A 24,337-nucleotide genomic window follows, 5' to 3' on the forward strand; every position below is an offset into this window, starting at 1 on the left:
ACACCCTCTCTGCAGGCACACAACGTGGCAGGCTCACAATCAGGCCCAGTGGGACCCGCAGACCCAGACTCAACATACTCGCAGGGGCAGCCCTGGGAAAACACCCACACCCACTCCCTCCCCAGAAATGCACAGGGACCCCTGCCAGACCTACAGAACAGGTACACGTAAAAGACTACCAGTGCAGAGGAACACACCCGCTTGCTATTTTGTTCCCAGAGACTGAAACACCACATCCATGTACTCTGCGTAAATGCAGGGGCCTTGGTGTGGACCTCGGGGGGACAGCACTAACAACACCAGGTGGAAGCACACAGAAAAGAAACATTCCTGAAACTCCAGAGGGACAGTCCCGAAGACTCCTCCCTGGTGATCAAAAATTCAAAACTCAGGAGATGGAGGAGCTGGCCTTCAGAGGTGCTGTCCATAAAAGCTTTCTGAAACAGGGCAAGACAAATAATTAAAAACCAAAGACGTCTCATCACAGACATGGTTGGAAAGAGGAAAAAAAGGAACCAGACAGACTTCGGGGTCACAGAGAAATAAAGCAGAGTTGGAAACGAGAAAACAGGCCCACTCCCACCTGAGCGAGGTTCCAGGGAAGAACCTCCACCCCCACCTCAGGAAGGTTCCAGGGAAGAACCCCTCCAACCAGGTCACAATGGCTGGAGCTCTGAAGGGCCGAGGGTCCCTGAGTCAGGAGGAGAGGAGGAAGTCCAAGGAAAGATGGTGAGTGTGGGGGGCAGGGGAGCAGAGCCCGCCTCCCTGTGGCTCCTGGCTGCTCCCTTTCCCCTCCTTCCCTGAGACTGCCCAGCTTTCCTAGATGCCCACAAGTGAAATTCATCACGGTGTTCCTAGATGTCCCTGGAACCCGTGACATCACACAGACACACAGCACCTGAGGCCGCCTCCCCTTCCTCAAACCGACAGAGCATCCCTGGGTCCTCTTTTTCTCCTCCCAGGAACAACTTACCCCAAGAAACACGATGCTCCAGGACTGCTCACTCCCCGCTTCCTGCTTTAGCAACTCAAGGCCCACACTGTACCACCTCATCCATCTTTCAGGCCCTGACTAGCTCCCAAGAGTTCCTCAGCAAGACAGCCTGCCCCTCTACTGTCCCACAGGGTCCCAGAGCTCAGCCTGGCATGTGCCCTGTCCCATGTCCCCTGGACTATGGCTGCCCTAATGCCCGAGCTCCTTTCTCCCTAACAGGCTGGCAGTCACCCCTACTTCAACCTGCCTGACTTCACGCAGCCATCACCGCCCTCTACTCCGCCCAGTCTCCCATCGCACCAGCGCTGCCGGCCCTCCGATGCCACCAAGGGGCTGCTTGTGGCCCTGCTGGGTGGGGGCCTACCTGCTGGCTTCGTGGGCCCCTTCTCCCGTATGGCTTACCAGGCTTCCCACTTTCCCTCACTGGAGCTGCTCATCTGTCGATGCCTCTTCCACCTCCCCATTGCCCTGCTACTTAAACTGCGTGGTGACCCCCTCTTAGGACCTCCCGATATCCGAGGCCGGGCCTGCCTCCACGCCCTGCTCAACGTCCTCAGCATCGGATGTGCCTACAGTGCAGTTCAGGTGGTGCCCGCTGGCAATGCTGCCACCGTCCGCAAAGGTTCTTCCACTGTCTGCTCTGCTCTCCTCGCCCTCTGTCTCGAGAGCCAGCGTCTCAGCGGCTATGACTGGTGTGGCTTGTTGGGCAGCACTCTGGGACTCATCATCATTGTGGGACCTGGACTAGGGACCCTGCAGGAGGGGACCACGGGCCTCTACACCGCCCTAGGCTATGTGCTTGCTTTCCTAGGTGGCCTGGCACTGTCACTGGGGCTCCTGGTGTATCGCTCCCTCGACTTTCCCTCCTGCCTACCAACAGTGGCCTTCCTGTTTGGTTTGGTGGGGCTGCTGGGCTCTGTGCCAGGCCTCTTTATGCTGCAGACCCCCGTGCTGCCCAAGGATCCTCTGAGTTGGAGCTGTGTGGGGGCAGTGGGGATCCTTGCCCTGGTCTCCTTTGTGTGTGTGAGTTATGCGGTCACTAAGGCCCACCCTGCCCTGGTATGTGCTGTCCTGCACTCTGAGGTGGTGGTGGCCTTGATGCTGCAGTACTATGTGCTCTATGAGACCGTGGCACCTTCTGACATCATGGGGGCAGGGGTCGTTTTGGGCAGCATTGCCATTATCACTGCCCAGAACCTCAGCTGTGAGAGGGAAGGGCAGGTGGAGGAGTGAGATCCAACTTGAGAGCCTGGGGGTGGGGGGTGGGGGCTGGGTAAATAGAAGGAAAAACTGGAATACAAACATGGGAGAACAAGTGACTAGGAAAGAACTGGTGTGGGAGAGGGATATCCCTTTGAGTCAAGGATGACTTGGGGACTTGGAGGAGAGGGACTGCCGAGAAGACTTGGAATAAGCCTGGAGACCAACATATTTGGAGTCTAGACTGGGGCTTGAAGGGAGGTCTGAGGAGCAGGTCCAAGGAAGGGGCTGAGGCAGGCAGGCCATAAACCACGGAGAGGATTTTTCCCTGGGCAGCAGAGAGAAGAGCTTTGGGGCTGGAGTGCTTGGGGCTTTCAGGCAAACGGAGCAAGCAGCTGCGCTGGGGGAAGGGAGTGTGCTTTTCTTTCCCTGAGCGATGGTTTCCCTTCCTCGTGGTTATACCTACCCGCCTTGGGGTGGTGACGTGATATTGACATCAAACAAGGATCACTCTGAATGTGGCTGTGCAGTTGGTGTCATCTCTGCTTTGGAAGGACAGTGGAAGTCCTACTCCCCCCTTTTCCCCGGCTTGGAGAATCCCCTGGGATCCCCGCACCTTCCGCCCCATCTTATTTTTGAAATATTCTAGGAGGGGGAGGATTTCCTAATGTTCAGATGCCTTGACCCCTAGTCCCTCAGGACTTCTGTGTCCCGCCCAATGGTTAATCTGCTTTTCTTGGATTGTCGCGGTCCCGTGATCTCTCCCGGACGGCGGTGGCCAACGTCCTTCCGGAGCAGGCCGCAGAGCTGAGGCCTCTGAGCGGCTCAGGTCGGGGATCCAGAACCAGAACTCCATACAGCGCCCTACATTAGAGGCCAGGAGATGCCCACCCGTCCCAGGAGGCAGCTAGACAGCTATCAGCTACTTCCGGACCAGCAATCGGCCTCGCCATCTTGATCTGTTCTTGCATATTCAGAGAAATTACTGCATATTCATGACCAAGAATGGCCCCCGCACTCCCCCACTCCGGGAACCCACTTGGGAGGATCCGACCGGCCCCGCCTCCTTCATTACCGATTCTCAGAACAGACCATTTTCCAGTGTGGGGGGTTATATTAATAAGAAACTTTAGCTAAAGATGAAACCGCACGCCAAACTAGAATAAAACTGGCCTATATTTATCCTCGAATCTTTAAACCTTAAACCTCGGTGCTGGAGGGAGTAGCGAAGGGAGGCGGAGGGGTAAAAAAGTTCCCTTCCCCAACGTCATTTCAAAAGGTCACCCAGCCAGGGAGCTGAGGAGCGACGATCTACGACTCGAGCGCGCGCCCCGTGCACGCCGGCGCAGGCGGCCCCGTAGCGCAAAGGAGGGCGGGAAAGGAAGGGGCGGGGGAAGCTGGGGCGAATCTATAAAGGGCGTCATTCGGCCAGTTCTCTCCTCAGAAGCGCCGAGAGCGCGGCCGGGACGGTTGGAGAAGAAGGCGGCTCCCGGAAGGGGGAGAGACAAACTGCCGTAACCTCTGCCGTTCAGGAACCCGGTTACTTATTTATTCGTTTCCCCTTTTCTTCTTCTTCCCCCGAAACCTTTTCCTTTCCCTTCCTCTTTTTTTTCTTTTTGGGAGACAGAAAAATCTCCGGAAAGGCGGAGGAGAGCTCCTTTCACCCCTTTTCGTTTCCCCGCCTCCTTCCCTCCCCCACCTTTCCCTCCTCCGGCTTTTTCCTCCCAACTCGGGGAGGTCCTTCCCGGCGGCCGCCCGGACGGGGTCTGAGCGCCTAGGTGGAGGCGGCGCAGGCTTTTTGTAGTGAGGTTTGCGCCTGCGCAGCGCGCCTGCCTCCGCGATGCACGGGGGTGGCCCCCCCTCCGGGGACAGCGCATGCCCGCTGCGCACCATCAAGAGAGTGCAGTTCGGAGTCCTCAGTCCGGATGAACTGGTAAGCGGCTCTGCCCTCCCACTGCTCCTCCCTCCCGCATCGCGGGCGGGGCTTGACGATAGCCGTGGAAACTTGGCACTTCTCTTGCCCAGGGGGACTAGATGGCTTAGTGGCGCCAAGGCACTGCTGGGTCCAGCCTCGGCTAGCCAGAGTTAAATTTTCCTAGGGGATCAGCAAGCTTAGCGCTGTGTCCGAGCTGGGGGCCTGGCAACAGGAGGGGCTGGAGGGTGAGCAGGAGGGAGAGAAGCGGAGTGATGGGTTCCACACCGCAGTCACCAACGTTAAATGAGATGACACGAATGCTAAGAGGCCTTTACAAGTTTGGATGAGAAGTTGAGCCCCCCAGTTTTTTTCCCTCCCCCTGCTACAAATATTAACGAGTACCTGCTCCGCGATGGGCAGAACAGACGCTGGGGATACAGAACTGAAAAAGACGAGGACCCTATCTTCTAGAATCTAGAGCACTTTCTTTGAGAAGGGGCAGAGAAGACAGACCATAAACACGAATAAATGAACAAAATAATTCTGTTAAGGTCAAGTGCCTTGAATAAAGTGAAACGGTGTTATGCGATGGATAGTGAATGAAGTGAGGCTTCTTTAGATGGGCTGGTGTCTGGGTCTAGAAAGGCCTGAGGTGACATTACCCGAATAATGAGAAGCAGCCAGTCTCCTAGGCAATAGGTTCTCGGACGAGAGCTTTTCAGGCAGAAAAAAGAGTAAGTGCAAAGGGCCTGAGGGAGGGTGTGCCCTGGAAGCTGAAAAGTCACCAGGGTGGCTGGGGTTTAGTGGTGAGAAGGAGAGTATTATTAAACCATTACTGGAGAGGCATGAGGTGGGGCAGGCCAGGTGGGATATTGTAAATCATGGTAAGGAATCCGGATTTCATTCTGTTTTCAGTAGAAAGCCATCGGAGAATTATAAGCAGGAGAGTGGTATCAAATTTACATTTTTTTAAAAGATGATTACTTTGATTGTTCTATGAAGAACTGACTCGGGAGGAGGACTAAGAGTGGAAGGAGGAGGGACCAGGGAGGAGGGAGGGCTATGGGGGAATCTAACTCCTTTGTGGAATGAACTGGAGGAAGCCAGTGAGCTGGAAAGAATGGAATTGAATAGCTCTGTTTGTGGATGGAGACAATTTTGCTAGAGGCAGGGGCTCAGCTATAGGAAAGTTGTGTCAGGAATTAGAACTTCCTGAACTCAGACCACACAGAATAAATTCCAGATGGAGTGAGGTTGACGTCTAAAAAACAAAACTAAAGCACTCAAAAAGTATAGACAGCTTTTGGATCCTGATACCAGGGGAAAAACCCTTTGTAGGAATGAGTGAATTATGGGTAAATTTCATTGAGTGCCTGTTATGTGATAGGCACCCAGCTAAGCATTTTATCTACAAAGAAGAGCAAGGCAAACTTCACTATGTAAAAATAAGAGCCACTTCTGTTTGTCAGCAACACCATGAACAGCTGAAAAAAAGGTTGGGAAACCGTATTTGCAACGTGATGGACTAGGTTAGGCTTCTTAATGTATAAGGAATGTTTAGAAATCAGGAAGGCACAAATCTAGATAAGAGGATCAAGGATACGAATAGGCAGTGCGTAGAAGTACTACAAATGGCCAGTATAAATATTCAACTTACTAATGAAAATATGCAAATTAAACACACATTTTTTTTTTTCTTATCTGATTTTTCCCTGTTGACAAAAGCACTGGGAAATAGGCATGCTTACACAATTTTTGGTAGGGATAGATTGGTGTATAAGCTTCTTGGAGGACAGTCTGACAGTATGGGTTGTTTAATATGCATATTATTTGGCCCAGTGCTGCACTTAAAAAAATTTATCCTTAAATAAAAGACTATTAATGTCTCTTCTCAAGTATGCCACTCCCCCAGTCTTGCCTGGTTCAGCAAGCAACAGAGTGCATCCAGTGGCTCTGGCCCTAAACCCAAAAGCCATCTTTTTGACTCCTCCCTTTCTCCCAGCCTCTGCTCAGTCTGTCTGCCAGTCTGTTGGTTCTGCCTTTCAAAATGTGGAATCCAGTCTTTTATGACTGGCTCAGCTACCATGGTTCACCCCACCGTCGTCTTTCCCTTGGGGTACCATGGTGGTCCCAGACCCTAGTTGTTTGTTAGAGTTTGCAGAGCAACTAGAGAGATCTTTTAATCGTATCTCTCTCCTGCATGGAATTCTCTTCAAAGTTTCCAGACTCTGTTCTGTGAGGTCCTGTGCTTTCTGACCCCTGCTGACCTCTCCATCTCATTCCCAATCTCCTTTTTGCTCTTTAACTTCCCTGACCTGCTGGTTAATCCAGAACTAGGAGCTCATTCCTGCCTCAGGGATTTTATTATTCACTGTTCCTGCTGCTTAGAAAAACATTGCTCAGACCTCTGCAGGTCTGTTCCTTTATGTCAGTATGTTTTCTGCTCAGATGTCTATCATTAGCTGCTGTTCCCCAACCACCCTATTTAAGTAGTATCTTTTTACATTCTCTAACCCCCAGTCTTGACTTTATTTTACTTCATAGCTGGTCAGTACTTGAAAGGATTAGTTTTTTTGTTTCTTACTCCCGGAATAGAATGTAAATTTCATGTAGGACTTCGTTATTCACCTCTCTTCCTCCAGCATCTCAAATAGTGCCTGGCACATAATAGGCATGTAGTAAAAGTTACTCAAATAAATGGGTGAACAAATAGTTGGACATGTACATAAAAATATACATAGAAGGATTTTTACTGCAACGTTGTTTGTAAATGATACTGTTTGAAATTACAGGTCACGTAAGTAGTTAACTAATAGGAATTCTATTTAATAACACAGGATTTATTATAATAGAATAAGACTTTCTTAATAGGTTAAGTCCCCTGACTCCCAGTTTGCAAACTCCCTAGGCACCGCAGCACCCACAGGGGTCCAGTTGGAGATTTTTAAATTTTCAGGAGAGGCACAGTTCATCTATCTGCCTGATGCCTTGGGAATCACTCGATTGGGCAGCTTTCTTTTCAGCATTAGATGGCGCCAGATCCCTTTTGATGACGTCATATCTTTGTGAAGCTGGGGTTTTAGCAGTTGCTAAATACTGGGCAAGAATCAGGTAGAACCAGAGATAAGAGTGGTGATGTCCTGTCTGATTCTAAGATTTGAGAAGCGCGGTGTGCAACAGGTGTCATAAGTAATTGTGGTTATTCTGGATAAGTAAAAATGTTATTTTATAAGTAAAAGTGTTATTTTTATTTTAATACATTAAAGTAATATTTGTCTCAGTTTTTGTGTATTGTTTTTTCAAAGGGCTGTTAAGTTGCTCTCCTGTAAACCGTTACTAGGTTGTTTGGATCCAGGTATTTTAACAAGTGGATCTCTTTTGGCTGTGAGAGGTAGTGAGGCAGTAAGGACATTGTGAACCGCTAAAGTTTAGGAATCTGGAAAAAGGAAAAGGTTTCTCAACAGTATGCAGAATGAGGCTCCATTTATGGAAGAATGGGAATATATTTGCATTTTTTGAAAAGCATGGAAGGCTGTTCACAGAATTTCACAGGCATCATTGTTGGTGTGTGGGCTTTTGCGAGACTGATTTTGGTCTGCAAGGCTTACCATTTATATCATGCTTCGTGTTAGAGGGAATAGCAAAGTTACACTTAGGCCTGGAGAAGCCTCTTGGGGCACGGATACTATTAAAGGTAAAATATTTTCCAGACCTCTTGAGAGTAGTGTATGTGTTGAAATAGAGAGGGCTCTTAGGTTGACTGTAAGACACAGCGGTCATCTTTGCTTTTTGAGGAAGGTTTTGGCTGTTTCCAAGTGAGGGGAAGGAAGCAAGGAGGGTTGCTACTGAGGCTTTATGCAAAGCTTGTACAGAGTCGGGGGAAGTGGGCTCCTGATTACATTTGAAGGCATTGCCTCCATTCATTAAAAGCAGTTGTCCACCGTGGAAAGCATAACTCAATTTGTTTATACTCCAACTTATTCCAGGAAGAATTTAAAACAGTAATATACTCTTTAGGTGGAGTGTGGGCTACAATGGTGAATCAGAAGGTTATCCTGGTCAGATTATTTATAACTCAGTGAGGGGTTTCCTACACACGCAGCAGGTATTCACTGAGCCCCTACCCTGTGCTGGTTACTTTACTAAACAAATGAAACATGATCCTTGCCCTCAAGGATTACAGTCCAGTGGGAGAGACAGATGTGTAAACAAGTAATTAAGGATGGGCTGAGAACTTTGCTGGGGTGTAGATAAGGCTAGGAAGAGTTGAGAATGCTCTATAAAGAGATGACATATGAACTGGGCCTTGAAAATAAGTTTGCTGGAAAGGAGAGCATGTGAAGAAAAGGAATTTTGAGAAATCTATTATAGCTGGAGTAGAAGTGTTGAGCCCTTGGAAGTCAAACCTACACCATATGGGCAGTGCGAACCAATAGACAAAGGATTGGGGGCTGAAGTATTTTGTGTGTAATCCAAAATATAACTTAGGTAGAGGGGTTAGTCCAGAATATTCCAGGACAGCCCCTGGCCCACTCTCAATGCCTGGAAGCCGAGGGAGTCTTTAGAAGGTAGCTGATTTGGTGAGCATGGACTTGGAGCAGAGGGACATGAAAAGCCTTGAGTGTTTAGGCCTGTCTCTAGTGACTTCTGGAAGCCAGATTCAGGCCTGCTTCTGCTTCGTTGTGTTTCGAAGATCATTATGAGAGGATCATTGGTTTGACTATGAGGGAACAACGTTTCTCTTTTCAGGTTCTTTGAGGGCACTTCCTGCAGTGGAGGGTCCTAAGTAGTTTAGTTCAGTTTGACAGGATCCAGAATAATAGAGGAATGCTGCCTGCCCAAGAGATGCTTAGAATCTATGAGGAAGACAAACCCCAATAGATAACTTCACTGTGTTATGAGATGTGCAGTGATGGAGGGGTATGGAAGCATGGGAGGGGCACCATTCTGCCTGGGGAGGCTGTGTAAAGGCTTTCTGGAAGAAGTAGTGCCTGAGCTGAGTCTTTTATTTTTTTAATTATTACTTTTTGGTCTTTGTTGCAGTGCACGGGCTTAGTTGCCCGGCAGCATGTGGGATCTTAGTTCCTCAACCAGGGATCGAACCCGTGATCCCTGCATTGCAAGGTGAATTCTTAACCACTGGACTACCAGGGAAGTCCCTGTATCATATTTTAGATTGCACATAAGTGATATCACATGGTATTTGTCTTTCTGTGTTTGACTTACTTCACTTGATATGATTATCTTTAGGTCCATTTATGTTACTGCAAATGGCATTATTTCATTTTTTCATAACTTAGTAATATTACATTATATATATGTACCACATCATCTTTAGCCATTCATCTGTTGATGAGCATTTAGGTTGTCTTGGCTGTGGTGAATTGTGCTCTGGATGTCCTTGAGTTTAACTAATTGTTTCTGCTGCAGTACTGTAGGATGATGAGCATATGTTTGGAATCAGAGAGAGCTGGATTTGACTTCTGCTGGCTCCTTGAGATTGAGGCCTTGGACAGTCACTATATAGCCTCAGGTTTCTCATGTCAAAGAGATAGGAATTCACTTAGAGCAGGTTAGTGGTTAGGGTTAGAGAAACAAGGTACATTAGGTATGTTTAGTGTCTGGCATGAAGTTGACACTCAAAATAGAAGCTTTTATTAAATATTTCTGAGTTCTTTCTGGAAGTTTCTGGTTTTCAGTGTGTGAAAAGTTGCCATGGGTTTCCTTGAACAGCTCAGAGCAGAAGTCTTTTCTCCAAGTTGTACCTATTTCTGAGCTCTGCCTTCTCTCCTTTTCCTCCACTGAATTGGTCCCATTGAGTTCTGGCTGTACCTTCCCCAGGATTCTCACCAAGGGCCAAAACCCTCAAGCCATCTCTTGAGGCTCCAGGGTTCACCCTGAAAATTTTCTGTGCTCCAAAAAAAAAAAAATTTTCTGTGCTCCAAATAATTTTCACCAAACCTTTGCTCTATCGCCCCTTTCTTCTGTCTTATCCTAAAATGTCTGAACACAGAAGGGATTCAGGCTGGCCCAAGCCCTTGAGAAAGAGGAGGTGACAAGGATATAGGGGAAGAGCCTAACTTTAGGAGGTGAGGTTAGAGTTGACAGGCATGTCTTGGGGCAGCACACCTGGGCTGTCAAGGTGTGGGTGGCCGTACGGGGACATTCCTGCCAGAGACCCCAATTCTGGCCTTGATTTCAGCTTTGGGAAAGAAACAAGGCATTGATTTTTCTTTTTTTTTTTCCTTTTCTTTCCCCGCCTTGAAACAGCTTTATTTCTTTTGCGGTAAAATTCTATGGATGACAGTGGCCTAAAATTCAACCCAAAGGAATGAGTAGTGTGTGTGGAGCCCAGAGCTGCCCACACAGTAGTCTGCATGCCCTGTCTCACTCAGAAGGTGACTGGAATGAGCTTCTGACTTGTGGTATTTGACTTTGGCATTTTCAGAATCAGATATCTCACACACTCACCCCCCACTCCTCTCACTCCAAGCTAAACCTGCTTAGTTCTTTTGTAAGTAGTTTGGGGTCCTTTGAGGCTTCAGTATAAGAGCTCCCCAGCCATGAAGTCTGAAAACTAGGGATTCAGTTTAGTATTGGCCTTTCTTTTTCATAGAAACGAATGTCTGTGACAGAGGGTGGCATCAAATACCCGGAGACAACCGAGGGAGGCCGCCCCAAGCTCGGGGGGCTGATGGATCCGAGGCAGGGAGTGATTGAGAGGACGGGCCGCTGCCAAACCTGTGCAGGTGAGCGCTGGGGGGGACTGGCGTGGACCCTGGAGGGAGGGAGAGGCTTGACCTCACAGAGAACTGGGACTGAGGGTGGAAGCCCAGAGACCTGGTCTCCGAGGTGAGTGCTGGAAGGAACATGTGGCATGTGTTTTCCCACAGGAAACATGACAGAGTGTCCTGGCCACTTTGGCCACATTGAGCTGGCCAAGCCTGTGTTCCACGTTGGCTTCCTGGTCAAGACAATGAAAGTTTTGCGCTGTGTCTGCTTCTTCTGCTCCAAGTTGCTTGTGGACTCTGTGAGTGGTAGACAGGCTCTGTCCTGGGGAAGGGTTGCTGGGGGCGGGGGGGTGGGGAGGCAGGGGAGCAGCCCCAACTGACCCTACTCTGTCTGCTCTGTTCCCAGAACAACCCGAAGATCAAGGACATTTTGGCTAAGTCCAAGGGGCAGCCCAAGAAGCGGCTCACACACGTCTATGATCTCTGCAAGGGCAAAAACATCTGCGAGGGCGGGGAGGAGATGGACAACAAGTTTGGTGTGGAGCAGCCTGAGGGCGATGAAGATTTAACCAAAGAAAAGGTAGCTGGGGCTGCCCAGACTGTTGGGAGCAGGCGAGGGGCAGGGTGGTCTTGGAGGGAGAAAGGGGAGAAGACAGCAGAAGCAGCAGGACCTGAAAGTCACAGAAGAGGGAGGGGCTGGCCAACCCACCCTCTGGGCTCTGATGGTCTCTCTGTCCTGTTGGTAGGGCCATGGTGGCTGCGGACGGTACCAGCCCCGGATCCGGCGCTCTGGCCTGGAGCTATATGCAGAATGGAAGCATGTCAATGAGGACTCTCAAGAGAAGAAGATCCTGTTGAGCCCCGAGCGGGTGCACGAGATCTTTAAGCGCATCTCTGACGAGGAGTGCTTCGTCCTGGGCATGGAGCCGCGCTACGCCCGGCCCGAGTGGATGATCGTCACTGTGCTGCCTGTGCCCCCGCTCTCCGTGCGGCCCGCTGTTGTGATGCAGGGCTCTGCCCGCAACCAGGTCAGCAGCTGTGGGACCCCACTTCATAGCTAGGCTGGGTATCTGGGCAAAGGTGTTTGGGGGTGGGATGGGGAAGGTGTGCAGGGTGCCAGACAGATCATCCTGGCCTGAAGACACCTGCCACTTGCTGGCTGTATGACCTTTAGTGAGCCCCTTAAGGAGGTTAAAGCCCATCAAGGTGCTTCTGGATCTGTGAGCCGAGAGCCCAGAGCTGCCGCCCGGGGTGGTGGAGAGGGGCGGGGGTGAGAGACACTGTATGCTGGCACGTGCAGGGTGGCTGGACGGTGGGTGACAGTGCTGACTTCTGCCTTAGGACGACCTGACCCACAAACTGGCCGATATTGTCAAGATCAACAATCAGCTTCGGCGCAATGAGCAGAATGGCGCAGCTGCCCATGTCATCGCCGAGGACGTGAAGCTCCTCCAGTTCCATGTGGCCACCATGGTGGACAATGAGCTGCCTGGCTTGCCTCGTGTGAGTTAGCAGGGTCCCCGCGCCTGGAGCCTCGGAAAAAGGAGAGGGGGCCAGAGTGGGAGCCAGTGCTGACTGCCGGGGTGCTCCCTGTCTTTTGTCTCTTCACAGGCCATGCAGAAGTCTGGGCGTCCACTCAAGTCCCTGAAGCAGCGATTGAAGGGGAAGGAAGGCCGTGTGCGTGGGAACCTGATGGGCAAGCGGGTGGACTTCTCAGCCCGCACTGTCATCACCCCCGACCCCAACCTCTCCATTGACCAAGTCGGCGTGCCACGCTCCATTGCCGCCAACATGACCTTTGCGGAGATTGTCACCCCCTTCAACATTGACAGGTGTGCTCAGTTCAGAAGCCCTGCCTGGAGGGGCCAGGATGACAGGGGTGCTTTCGCAACTCTGAGAGAGCTTTGAAGTTGAGAAATTCAAGTGCCATTTGTGGCTTTGGGGGAGGAATGACGACAGGGCTTTTTGGAGAGAGCAATTTATTGATTGCATCCCTCTCCCTAGACTTCAGGAACTAGTGCGCAGGGGGAACAGCCAGTACCCAGGAGCCAAGTACATCATCCGGGACAACGGTGATCGCATTGACCTGCGTTTCCACCCCAAGCCCAGTGACCTTCACCTGCAGACTGGCTATAAGGCATGTAACAGGCTGGGGGTCCGGCTGGCACAGGCCAGCTGAGGCTATCGTATTTATTGGAATCTGTGCCTTTTTAAAAAACTCCTGCTGTCCTAGGCAAGCTTGTAGCTGCCAGCTGCTGGCATTCCGCAGTGAGGGTGGGGGTCACATAAACCCACGGGTAGCATGAAGGACACATGACAGGAAAGGGAGATTGGCGGGGGTGGGGGTGGGGGGGTGCCTGGAGCAGAAGGTTTCATGGTCAGAGTATCTTGAGGTTTTCTCCCCCGGCTGACTTCCCTGTGGTTTGGATACCGTGTCTTCGTTTTCTCTGATAACCTGGAATCTAGCCTAGGACCTGGCCCAAAGCAGGTGGTTAATAAGCATTTTAAGTGAAATGACATCACAGCGTCGCCTGTCTCAATATCTCAGGTCCACTATAACTTCACTGTTAGCACCCCTCCTTGACTGAGGTTTCTCCCGCCTCTCACCTCCCCAGGTGGAACGGCACATGTGTGATGGGGACATTGTTATCTTCAACCGGCAGCCAACTTTGCACAAAATGTCCATGATGGGTCATCGGGTTCGCATCCTGCCCTGGTCCACTTTTCGCTTGAATCTTAGGTCCGTCCGCCTGCTGAGTGAGGTGGTGGGGCTGGGCTTCTCCCTGGGTTTCACTGGAGCATCTCCCTGACTCACCCTCCTCTTTCACTGTAGTGTGACAACTCCGTACAATGCTGACTTCGATGGGGATGAGATGAACTTGCACCTGCCACAGTCCCTGGAGACACGGGCTGAGATCCAGGAGCTGGCCATGGTGCCACGCATGATTGTCACCCCCCAGAGCAATCGTCCGGTCATGGGCATTGTGCAGGACACATTGACTGCAGTGCGCAAATTCACCAAGAGGGATGTCTTCCTGGAGCGGGTGTGTGATCTGGGACAGGTGGAGGTGGGGAGAACCTGACCTGGGTGGGCAGCGCCCAGCACAGCAATGATGGGGGAGGGGCAGTGACTTGTGCTGATTGGCTATGTACTGATCTGTATGTGAGACAGTGGAAGGGAACCGGCTTAGCAAAAATCAAGACCAAAAACAGTGCATGGTCTTAGCTCCATGTTTAATCTCTTAAAATGTCATGTAATTTCAAATATCCTCTGGAAAGTAAAGGCAAAGAGAGAAATAAGACTTTGTTAAAATTCTATTTCTTTTTCCTTTGTCTTTATTTTCTAATTATTAAAAGTAGTTTGTAATTACTGTTTAAAGAAAAAATGACTCTGAAATTTTGATCACAATGAATTTTTTCAGTGAAAGTTTGGCAGACACTTCTTTTGCCATTTTTTTGCCTCCAAGATCTGGCTTTCCCCCTTGGGCTGGGAGGCCTCCCCTGACATTCACAAGCGGGGACACCTGCAGTTCTGACTTCCTGTCTCTCTTACTCTTTTCCTTCCAGGGGGAAGTGATGAACCTCCTGATGTTCCTGTCCACGTGGGACGGGAAGGTCCCCCAGCCAGCCATCCTGAAGCCCCGGCCCCTGTGGACAGGAAAGCAGATCTTCTCCCTCATCATTCCCGGCCACATCAACTGTATCCGCACCCATAGCACCCACCCCGATGATGAGGACAGCGGCCCTTACAAGCACATCTCTCCTGGGGACACTAAGGTGGGGCTTGGCTTCCTGATGCAACGGGCAGGGCTTCAGAGCCGGGAGCATCAGCAGGGGCCATGAATGGTGCTCTCTCTACAGGTGGTGGTGGAGAATGGCGAGCTGATCATGGGCATCCTGTGTAAGAAGTCTTTGGGCACGTCAGCTGGCTCTCTGGTCCACATCTCTTACCTTGAGATGGGTCACGACATCACTCGCCTCTTCTACTCCAACATTCAGACTGTCATCAACAACTGGCTCCTCATTGAGGGTAAGTCCAGGGCTCCACCAAGTTCTGTCAACAATCCTGTCCCTCTCACTGCTGACTGCTCTTCTACCCTCCCCTTCTCTTCCCTCCTTGGGTTTGATTCCCTCCATCTATGCTCTTGGCTGTGAGTCTGTCTCATGTTTCTTGGGAGCCCAAAGAAGGTGTTGCTGATGCTTCTCCCCATTTCCAGGTCATACCATTGGCATTGGGGACTCCATCGCTGATTCTAAGACTTACCAAGACATTCAGAACACGATTAAAAAGGCCAAGCAGGATGTAATAGAGGTGAGAAGGGAGGCTGGGCAGAGACTGAACCAGAGGCTCCCAGTGGCTTTGAACTTGAGGAGGAGTGAAGGGGATATGGGACTGAGAGGGACAGGGACCAGCAGAGGTCGATGTCCCCCTGAGAGTTCCGCCTCCTTTTGCACCAGGTCATCGAGAAGGCACATAACAATGAGCTGGAGCCCACACCAGGGAACACCCTGCGGCAGACGTTTGAGAACCAGGTGAACCGCATTCTCAACGATGCCCGAGACAAGACTGGCTCCTCCGCCCAGAAATCACTGTCTGAATACAACAACTTTAAGTCTATGGTCGTGTCTGGGGCCAAAGGTTCCAAGATCAACATCTCCCAGGTGGGGAGTCTTTTTTTTTTTCCAGCAGAGGGTCCCTTGGAAGTGGGAGGAGGAATGGAGGGCTATGCTGCTAGGGGGAACGCACTGAGAAACTCGAGGGAGGGGACGCAGCCCAGCTTTTCTGTTCCCCAGGTCATTGCTGTTGTCGGGCAGCAGAACGTGGAGGGCAAGCGGATCCCATTTGGATTCAAGCACCGGACCCTGCCTCACTTCATCAAAGATGACTATGGGCCTGAGAGCCGAGGCTTTGTGGAGAACTCCTACCTGGCCGGCCTCACGCCCACCGAGTTCTTCTTCCATGCCATGGGGGGCCGTGAGGGGCTGATCGACACAGCTGTCAAGACTGCTGAGACTGGTGAGGCCCCAGCCACCAGCCGGTCCCAGGGAGGAGCCCAGGCAGAGAAAGCCTTGGGGGTTTGAGTGGGGTTCTCAGTCTGAAGTCTTCAGTCTCCAGGGAAGTCATTTTGGCCTCTCTGGGAAGAGCAGAGACTGAAGGTCAAGAGTTAGGCAGACAGCCTTTTTCTGGCTGCGCTGTGGCATTCCATGTCATGGGGATGGAGCCTGAGGCTGTCTGCTCCTGACCAGTCATGTGGGGATGGTTCCTCGGGGTCTCTACTGGGCCCTGGTTCCATCTGGTGATGGTGGGCATGGCTTTCCCTGGGAGGCCTCGGGTCTCAGGGGCCACCAGCTGGCTCCCCTGAGGACCAGAGTGGCCAGCCACACTCTTCCTAAGGTAGAGAGGCTCCTGTTCTTGCTTTGGGCCCCTCAGTTGATTATCTGCTCCCAGGATACATCCAGCGGCGGCTGATAAAGTCTATGGAGTCGGTGATGGTGAAGTACGACGCCACTGTGCGCAACTCCATCAATCAGGTGGTGCAGCTGCGCTATGGCGAGGATGGCCTGGCGGGCGAGAGTGTCGAGTTCCAGAACCTGGCCACCCTCAAGCCTTCCAACAAGGCCTTTGAGAAGAAGTGAGGAGGCAGCTGGAGGGTGGTTCTTGCCCCTGGGGCTCAGGGCCAGGGTTGTAGGAGTCCCCGTCTCCCCCCCCACCCCCCAAGGTGAGATCACCTGGACTGGATCTTGCAGTGAACCTTATCCTTATCGTGTTCCTTCCCTACCTGTGTGGCAGCAGCCACGTGATGGGAGAGGGTGGACAGAGAGCTGGTGTTGATGCAGAGCACGCCCAGAGGGCGGGCACAAGCTCAGGGCTGCTAGATGGCCTTGGCTCTGGATCTTGTTTCCCTCCCAAGATTCTTCACAGCCCATCCCTATGGGCTGCACATCTCAGGAGTCACACCCTATTCTGGCTGGGATCTGCACCTTGACTCTACTCCTGCCACCTGTAGGTTCCGCTTTGATTACACCAATGAGAGGGCCTTGCGGCGCACCCTGCAGGAGGACCTGGTGAAGGATGTGCTGAGCAACGCACACATTCAGAATGAGCTAGAACGAGAATTCGAGCGGATGCGTGAGGACCGGGAGGTGCTCAGAGTCATCTTCCCAACTGGCGACAGCAAGGTGCGTGTGGGCACGAAGGGCTGGGCTGGAGAGGGGTTGGCCCTGCACAGCTGGCCCTGACTCGGGGTCCTGCCTCCCTGCCCTCCTGCCCTAGGTTGTCCTCCCCTGCAACCTGCTGCGCATGATCTGGAACGCTCAGAAGATCTTCCACATCAACCCTCGCCTTCCCTCCGACCTGCACCCCATCAAGGTGGTAGAGGGTGAGTAACTGCCGCGGAGCCACCAGGCCAGGCTCTGCTGGCAAGTTCCAGTCTACAAGCTCTTCATCTCTTGCTTGGCCCCCAGGAGTTAAGGAGTTGAGCAAGAAGCTGGTGATTGTGAATGGGGACGACCCCCTGAGCCGGCAGGCCCAGGAGAACGCCACCTTGCTTTTTAACATCCACCTGCGGTCCACGCTGTGTTCCCGCCGCATGGCCGAGGAGTTCCGACTCAGTGGAGAGGCTTTTGACTGGCTGCTTGGAGAGATCGAGTCCAAGTTCAACCAAGCCATTGTGAGTCCTGTACTCCTCACTCCAGCCTCGATTCTCTCTTTTGACCTGTTGACTTCTCTGGGCTCTGAGAACCTCCCATCTCTGCCCATAGCTGCCTGATAGAGTTCTCCTTCATTGAGACACTGCTGTGAACCAGGTCCTATGTTGGGGGCTTTATTCCGGTATTCCTCAGGAGTCTTAAGACAACCTTTGTAGGAGGGGTTGTTAGTGTTAGTTCCATGTTGCAGAGATAACTGCTGAGCCTTAGAGAGATAAATGCATAAAAGATGCTCGACACGATCAGTCATCAGGGAAATGCAACTCAGAACCACAGTGAGATTCCACTTCATGTCCACAGGATGACTAAAAGAAAAAGTAAACAAGTGTTGGTGAGGGTGGTGGAGAAATTGGAGCTCTCGTACACTGCTGGAGGGGATGTTGCAACTGCTTTGGAAAACAGTCTGGCAGTTTCTCTAGAGTTTAAACATAGAGTTACCATCTGACCCAGCAATTTCATTCCTAGGAGCATATCCAAGAAGCATGTATCCACACAAAAACCTGCTGCAGGTGTTCACAGCAGTTTATTCATAATAGCCAAGCAATGGAAACAACCTACATGTACATCCATTGATGAAGGATAAACAAGATAAGGCAATATTATTTTGTAATAAAGTAATGAGCTGTCAAGCCATAAAAAGACAGTGATCAACCGTAAATAATAGTATCACTAAGCAAAAAAGCCTGTTTGAAAAGGCTACATACTATATGATTCCAATTAAAAGGTTATCATTTATGGTATGTGATTGAAAGACTGTTATCAAGTGAATATTTAGCTCATAATTAGCATGCAGTGCTTTTAGAAATGAAGGTTTTAGATGGCATAGTCCCTTTTCCTGGGTGTGCAGCCCATTGGGCACTGAATGGCGTATATAAATTGAAATGCTGTCCGAGGAAGGGGATGATCAAATAGACTCTGATCTTTAAGTCTCTCCCTTTTCCAAATGCTTCTGTCCAGCCCTGACAGCACCTCACTCTCGTTTACTGGGGGTGGCGGGGTGGGGGTAGGCAGGCAGATTTGCTCTTCTGAGAGCAGCTCTTCTTACTCCCCATCATCCCCAGGCCCATCCGGGGGAAATGGTGGGAGCTCTGGCTGCACAGTCCCTAGGAGAACCTGCCACCCAGATGACCTTGAACACCTTCCACTATGCTGGTGTGTCCGCCAAGAACGTGACTCTGGGTGTGCCCCGACTTAAGGAGCTCATCAACATTTCCAAGAAGCCAAAGACCCCCTCACTTACCGTCTTCCTACTGGGCCAGTCTGCTCGAGATGCAGAGAGAGCCAAGGTGGGACTTGGGTAATGGGTTTCTGGGTGGGAGGAGGAGGGGACCCTTTCCTTTCAGTGAGGGTTTGGAATTCCTTCTCCAGAGGGTTTTGAAGAGGCCTTCGGAGCCTGAATGTCAAGAATCCCTCTTTCCTCCAGGATATTCTGTGCCGCTTGGAACACACAACATTGAGGAAGGTGACCGCCAACACGGCCATCTACTATGACCCCAACCCCCAGAGCACAGTGGTGGCCGAGGATCAAGAGTGGGTGAATGTCTACTATGAGATGCCTGACTTTGATGTGGCCCGAATCTCCCCCTGGCTTTTGCGGGTGGAGCTGGACCGGAAGCACATGACTGACCGGAAGCTGACCATGGAGCAGATTGCCGAAAAGATCAATGCTGGTGAGGCCAGGAGGTCCTGCCTGGGCTCCCCTCGCTACCCATCCTGTCCCTGTGCGCTCATCTTGGACATGCCACCCATACCCACCAACTTCCAGGCACTGGTTCTACTTCCCCAGGGCACCTCTTTTCCAGGTCCCTTCTGTACTGCCTTTTCCTTCTCATTCCTTCCCCACCCTCTTTCTAGAAGGGTTCTATGAGGAGGGGGAAGCCAAAAGAGAGCCCACTGGGAAGAACTATGGACGCACTGCAAATGGAACTAGCGCCGCAGCTGCCATCTTCCTCACTCATTTCTCCTCAGGTTTTGGTGACGACTTGAATTGCATCTTTAATGATGATAACGCAGAGAAGTTGGTGCTCCGGATCCGTATCATGAACAGTGATGAAAATAAGATGCAAGAGGTAAAGGGGACCCAGGCAGAAATTTTGTGTCAGCCACAGAAAACCATTAAATCTGGTTCCTGACCATGGAAATTAAAATGAAGGCAGCATTGAGTGCCAGTCACACCATCTGAAGTGGAGATGGAGGGTGGCTAACAATGATTTTCAAAAGTTCTAGCAGGGAAAAACCTATCAAATGTGAAATAGTGCCACATGGATAAACAGATGGTGTTGATGTGCGGGTGTCCCTGTAGCCCGGTCACCTGGTTCTCTCCTCCCAGAGGGCAGGTCAGACAGTAGGAATGGCTACATCCTTGGGAAGGTGGGGTAACAGTGCCTATAATGAGACCCAGGAAAGTGCTTGACCAGTGACTTCACTCCTGGGCATGGCTCCTAAAAAATTGTTTGGCACATGTGGATGCCTGGTGCTTTTAATACTAAAAGCTCAGAACATCATATGAACTGGTGGAGAGTGGATAACATGTGGATGTGTCTTGAGCAAGGACAATACACCTCTGTTAAATGGGGTCACACGTCAAGGCGGTGGTGGGTGGGGGGTGGGTGTGCGACAGGGACCAGGAGTGGAGGCGCCATGTGCTTGCTTCCAGTCCTTGGAGTGCACAGAGTCGGAATGGTGTTACGCTGGTGGGTGAGGCTGTCTTCTCTGAGGTTTCTTTAAATACCATCCTAAAAACATGTTAGAAAGGAATCTTATTGGAAGGAACAAGGTAGGTCTGGGCCAGGCCCGGCTCTGTAGCTCAGGCTGTGGTCAGGGTGAGGCCAGGGGGAGCTGGAGGATTCTCAGAGGTCTGACTCGCTTCTGCCACAGGAGGAAGAGGTGGTGGACAAGATGGACGACGATGTCTTCCTGCGCTGCATCGAGTCCAACATGCTGACGGACATGACCCTGCAGGGCATAGAGCAGATCAGCAAGGTCAGCTGGCCATTCCCACTGCCCGTCCACCCCTGCTTCCTTCCGCCCACCGCCACCCACCCAGCCTGAGCTTGCTCTGTCCCTTGCCAGGTGTACATGCACTTGCCGCAGACCGACAACAAGAAGAAGATCATCATCACAGAGGACGGGGAGTTCAAGGCCCTGCAGGAGTGGATCCTGGAGACGGACGGTGTGAGCCTGATGCGCGTGCTGAGTGAGAAGGATGTAGACCCTGTGCGCACCACATCCAACGACATCGTGGAGATCTTCACGGTGAGCCCCTGGGTCTGGGGCAGTGGTTGTGGTCCATGCTTTCCTTTCAGGACATTTCTGTGATCTGGTTGTTTTCATGCCTGAATCCACTTTTGCACTTGGGCTTCATGGACGCCTGACTCTGGGTATGGGTGCCGGTAGCAGTGGGAGGAGAGCAGAGTTACCGGGTCTTGACCCTTCCCCTGCATCCGCACGCCAGGTGCTGGGCATTGAGGCCGTACGGAAGGCCCTGGAGCGGGAGCTGTACCACGTCATTTCCTTCGATGGTTCCTACGTCAATTACCGGCACTTGGCTCTCCTGTGTGACACCATGACCTGTCGTGGCCACTTGATGGCCATCACTCGACACGGAGTCAACCGCCAGGACACTGGACCTCTCATGAAGTGCTCCTTTGAGGAAACGGTACGAGAGACGTTCTGAGTAGATGGGGAGGAGGACCTCCTTGGCTGAGTGATGGGCCTTGGTGTGGTTTCTCCTCTGTCGAGTGGGATGTGGGGGATGGGGGGGTGACAGCGTGTCCCCTCTTCCGAGGTTTAGGTGGATGTGCTCATGGAAGCAGCTGCGCACGGAGAGAGTGACCCCATGAAAGGGGTGTCCGAGAACATCATGCTGGGCCAGCTGGCTCCGGCTGGCACCGGCTGTTTTGACCTCCTGCTCGATGCGGAGAAGTGCAAGTATGGCATGGAAATCCCCACCAATATCCCCGGCCTGGGGGCTGCCGGACGTGAGTATGAGGGTCTGCGAGGTGGAGGTGGGAGCAGGGTGGCCTTGGGTGGGAGGGCAGCCAGGCCCTGGGTGTTCTTCACGAGTCACCACGTGCCTCTCTGCAGCCACCGGCATGTTCTTCGGCTCAGCCCCCAGTCCCATGGGAGGAATTTCTCCAGCCATGACACCCTGGAACCAGGGCGCAACCCCAGCCTACGGCGCCTGGTCTCCCAGTGTTGGTGAGTGGCTGCCTGGGAAGACAGCCCTCTGGGTGGTTCAGAGGGTGGGTGGGCTGGGCTTGTGAGGGGTTCCCATGTTGGGGCGCTGGGGGTCCTGGAGCTCTGGGAAGGTTTGGGGCTCCAGCTCTGTTTTAACAAACATCTCTCTCTTTGCAGGGAGCGGGATGACCCCGGGAGCAGCAGGCTTCTCTCCCAGTGCTGCCTCAGATGCCAGCGGGTTCAGCCCTGGCTACTCCCCAGCCTGGTCTCCCACACCAGGCTCCCCGGGCTCCCCAGGCCCCTCAAGCCCATATATCCCCTCCCCAGGTGAGTGCTCCTTGTCTGTCAAGGCCAAGTTCATTTTCTCCTTGGTCTTGCCTTCTGGATGAATCTCTAATCACTTAACACCTCTCTACTTCTCTCCCACAGGGGGTGCCATGTCTCCCAGCTACTCCCCGACATCGCCTGCCTATGAGCCCCGCTCCCCTGGAGGCTACACACCCCAGAGTCCCTCTTACTCCCCCACTTCCCCTTCCTACTCCCCTACTTCTCCATCCTACTCTCCAACCAGCCCCAACTACAGCCCCACGTCACCCAGCTACTCCCCGACCTCTCCCAGCTACTCACCCACTTCTCCCAGCTATTCACCCACCTCACCCAGCTACTCGCCCACTTCCCCAAGCTACTCGCCCACCTCTCCCAGCTACTCGCCCACATCACCCAGCTACTCGCCCACATCACCCAGCTACTCGCCCACCTCTCCCAGCTACTCGCCCACCTCTCCCAGCTACTCACCCACATCACCTAGCTACTCACCCACTTCACCCAGCTACTCACCAACATCTCCAAGCTATTCACCAACATCACCAAGCTACTCTCCAACTTCTCCAAGTTACTCGCCCACCAGTCCTAACTATTCTCCAACCAGTCCCAATTACACCCCAACATCACCCAGCTATAGCCCGACGTCACCGAGCTACTCACCTACTAGTCCCAACTACACACCAACAAGCCCCAACTACAGCCCAACCTCTCCAAGCTACTCTCCGACTTCACCCAGCTACTCCCCAACCTCGCCAAGCTACTCTCCTTCAAGCCCACGATACACACCACAGTCTCCCACCTACACCCCAAGCTCACCTAGCTACAGCCCCAGCTCACCCAGCTACAGCCCAACTTCACCAAAGTACACCCCAACCAGTCCTTCGTATAGCCCCAGCTCACCAGAATACACCCCCACCTCTCCCAAGTACTCACCTACCAGCCCAAAATATTCACCCACCTCCCCCAAGTACTCACCTACCAGCCCTACCTACTCACCTACCACCCCGAAATACTCACCCACGTCGCCTACTTACTCACCAACCTCTCCTGTCTACACCCCAACCTCCCCCAAGTATTCACCCACCAGCCCCACCTACTCCCCCACCTCCCCCAAGTACTCACCCACCAGCCCCACCTATTCCCCCACCTCCCCCAAAGGCTCTACTTACTCGCCCACCTCCCCCGGCTACTCGCCCACCAGCCCCACCTACAGTCTCACCAGTCCAGCCATCAGCCCGGATGACAGTGATGAGGAGAACTGAGGGTGAGCTGTGCGCAGCAGCACCTGGCTAGGTGGAGGGTGGCCTTGAGGTACCCTGCCCCTCTGCTTCCCTGTGGGGTACAGCCCCAGTCTGGCTCCCTTGTACATAGTTCCTTGTGACAGTCCCCTGTTGAGATTCCAGACCCATTTTTGCTGGGGCTTTTGTTTTGTTCTCTACTTGTGCTATCTCAGAACCCACTCATCCTCTGTGGTGGTCTCCTTCCTGCCCCACTACCCCAGGCCTGTCCCCAAGTCAGACATCCTTCTTGCTGTGGCTTGATTGGGGATAAAGGGTATTTTAACTTCTTAGGGGTAGGTCCAGCTCTGGGTCGTCACATCTGATCTTCGGGAAGAACAAAGCGAAAGCTGCCTTTTGTCTGTTATTTTATTTTTTGAACTTTAAATAAAGTTTACTAATTTTGACCAAAAGTGTGTCTGTTGAGTGGTTTAGTAGGAGGCAAGAATACCCAGGCTCAACTCCCTGCTTGGGCTGCTGTTCTGTTTCCAGTGTTGAGGCTGATCCCTGCTAATGGGCAGGGGCAGGAAAACAAGCACAGACGGTACATTCTTTCACTGAACAAACTGTGTGCCAGGCATTGCTCTGTCTTGGCTTTGGGGTCGAACAAATAGGCCTCATCCTGCTTTAAATATTGACGTAACATCTTTTTCAGCAGTTCTACTGATTGTCATATTATATGGGCTTCCCTGGTGGCTCAGTGGTAAAGAATCTGCCTGCCAATGCAGGAGACAAGGGTTCAATCCCTGGGTCAGGAAGATACCCAGAAGCATATGGCAACCTACTCCAGTATTCTTGCCTGGGAAGTTCCCTGGATAGAGGAGCCTGGCAGGTGATAGGCCATGGGGTGGCAAAAGAGTTGGGCACGACTTAGCAATTAAACAACATAATACATAATTTTAGAAAAGTCCAGAGAGGTATAGTACAGAAGCAGAAAAGTTACTACCCTTATCATCACCACCAGGAGGCATATTTTCTTTGGGTATTTTTCTTAGACGGTTCTCAAGTC

The 24,337-nt window shown here is 52.0% G+C and overlaps 2 protein-coding genes across 2 annotated transcripts; both read left to right on the forward strand.

Annotated features, from left to right (window-relative positions):
* The first annotated feature begins 616 nt into the window (after positions 1-616).
* On the forward strand, positions 617-2,287 carry SLC35G6 (solute carrier family 35 member G6). Its single transcript, XM_043903700.1, has 2 exons — positions 617-729; positions 1,214-2,287. The coding sequence occupies exons 1-2, from the start codon at positions 727-729 to the stop codon at positions 2,225-2,227; spliced, it is 1,017 nt and encodes a 338-aa protein (XP_043759635.1). The 5' UTR covers positions 617-726; the 3' UTR covers positions 2,228-2,287.
* A 1,339-nt stretch (positions 2,288-3,626) lies between these two features.
* POLR2A (RNA polymerase II subunit A) lies at positions 3,627-23,741 on the forward strand. Its single transcript, XM_043903705.1, has 29 exons — positions 3,627-4,127; positions 10,726-10,858; positions 11,003-11,139; positions 11,247-11,420; positions 11,587-11,868; positions 12,182-12,343; positions 12,452-12,672; positions 12,845-12,977; positions 13,456-13,580; positions 13,674-13,884; positions 14,408-14,617; positions 14,702-14,870; positions 15,058-15,152; positions 15,299-15,502; positions 15,635-15,857; positions 16,290-16,473; positions 16,849-17,020; positions 17,115-17,220; positions 17,306-17,511; positions 18,610-18,834; positions 18,972-19,218; positions 19,517-19,617; positions 20,426-20,530; positions 20,621-20,803; positions 21,003-21,206; positions 21,342-21,528; positions 21,635-21,748; positions 21,905-22,054; positions 22,157-23,741. The coding sequence occupies exons 1-29, from the start codon at positions 4,035-4,037 to the stop codon at positions 23,311-23,313; spliced, it is 5,913 nt and encodes a 1,970-aa protein (XP_043759640.1). The 5' UTR covers positions 3,627-4,034; the 3' UTR covers positions 23,314-23,741.
* Positions 23,742-24,337: the final 596 nt, after the last annotated feature.

Source organism: Cervus elaphus, chromosome 5 (assembly GCF_910594005.1).
Source record: "Cervus elaphus chromosome 5, mCerEla1.1, whole genome shotgun sequence".
Lineage (NCBI taxonomy): Eukaryota > Metazoa > Chordata > Mammalia > Artiodactyla > Cervidae > Cervus > Cervus elaphus.

Bases quoted from the DNA above. Each gene is read 5' to 3' on its own strand.
- POLR2A (XM_043903705.1), top strand. From the start codon at position 4,035: ATGCACGGGGGTGGCCCCCCCTCCGGGGACAGCGCATGCCCGCTGCGC. The intron at 11,140-11,246 runs GTGAGTGGTAGA...CTCTGTTCCCAG, and splicing joins CCAAGTTGCTTGTGGACTCT to AACAACCCGAAGATCAAGGA. The intron at 18,835-18,971 runs GTGGGACTTGGG...TCTTTCCTCCAG, and splicing joins GAGATGCAGAGAGAGCCAAG to GATATTCTGTGCCGCTTGGA.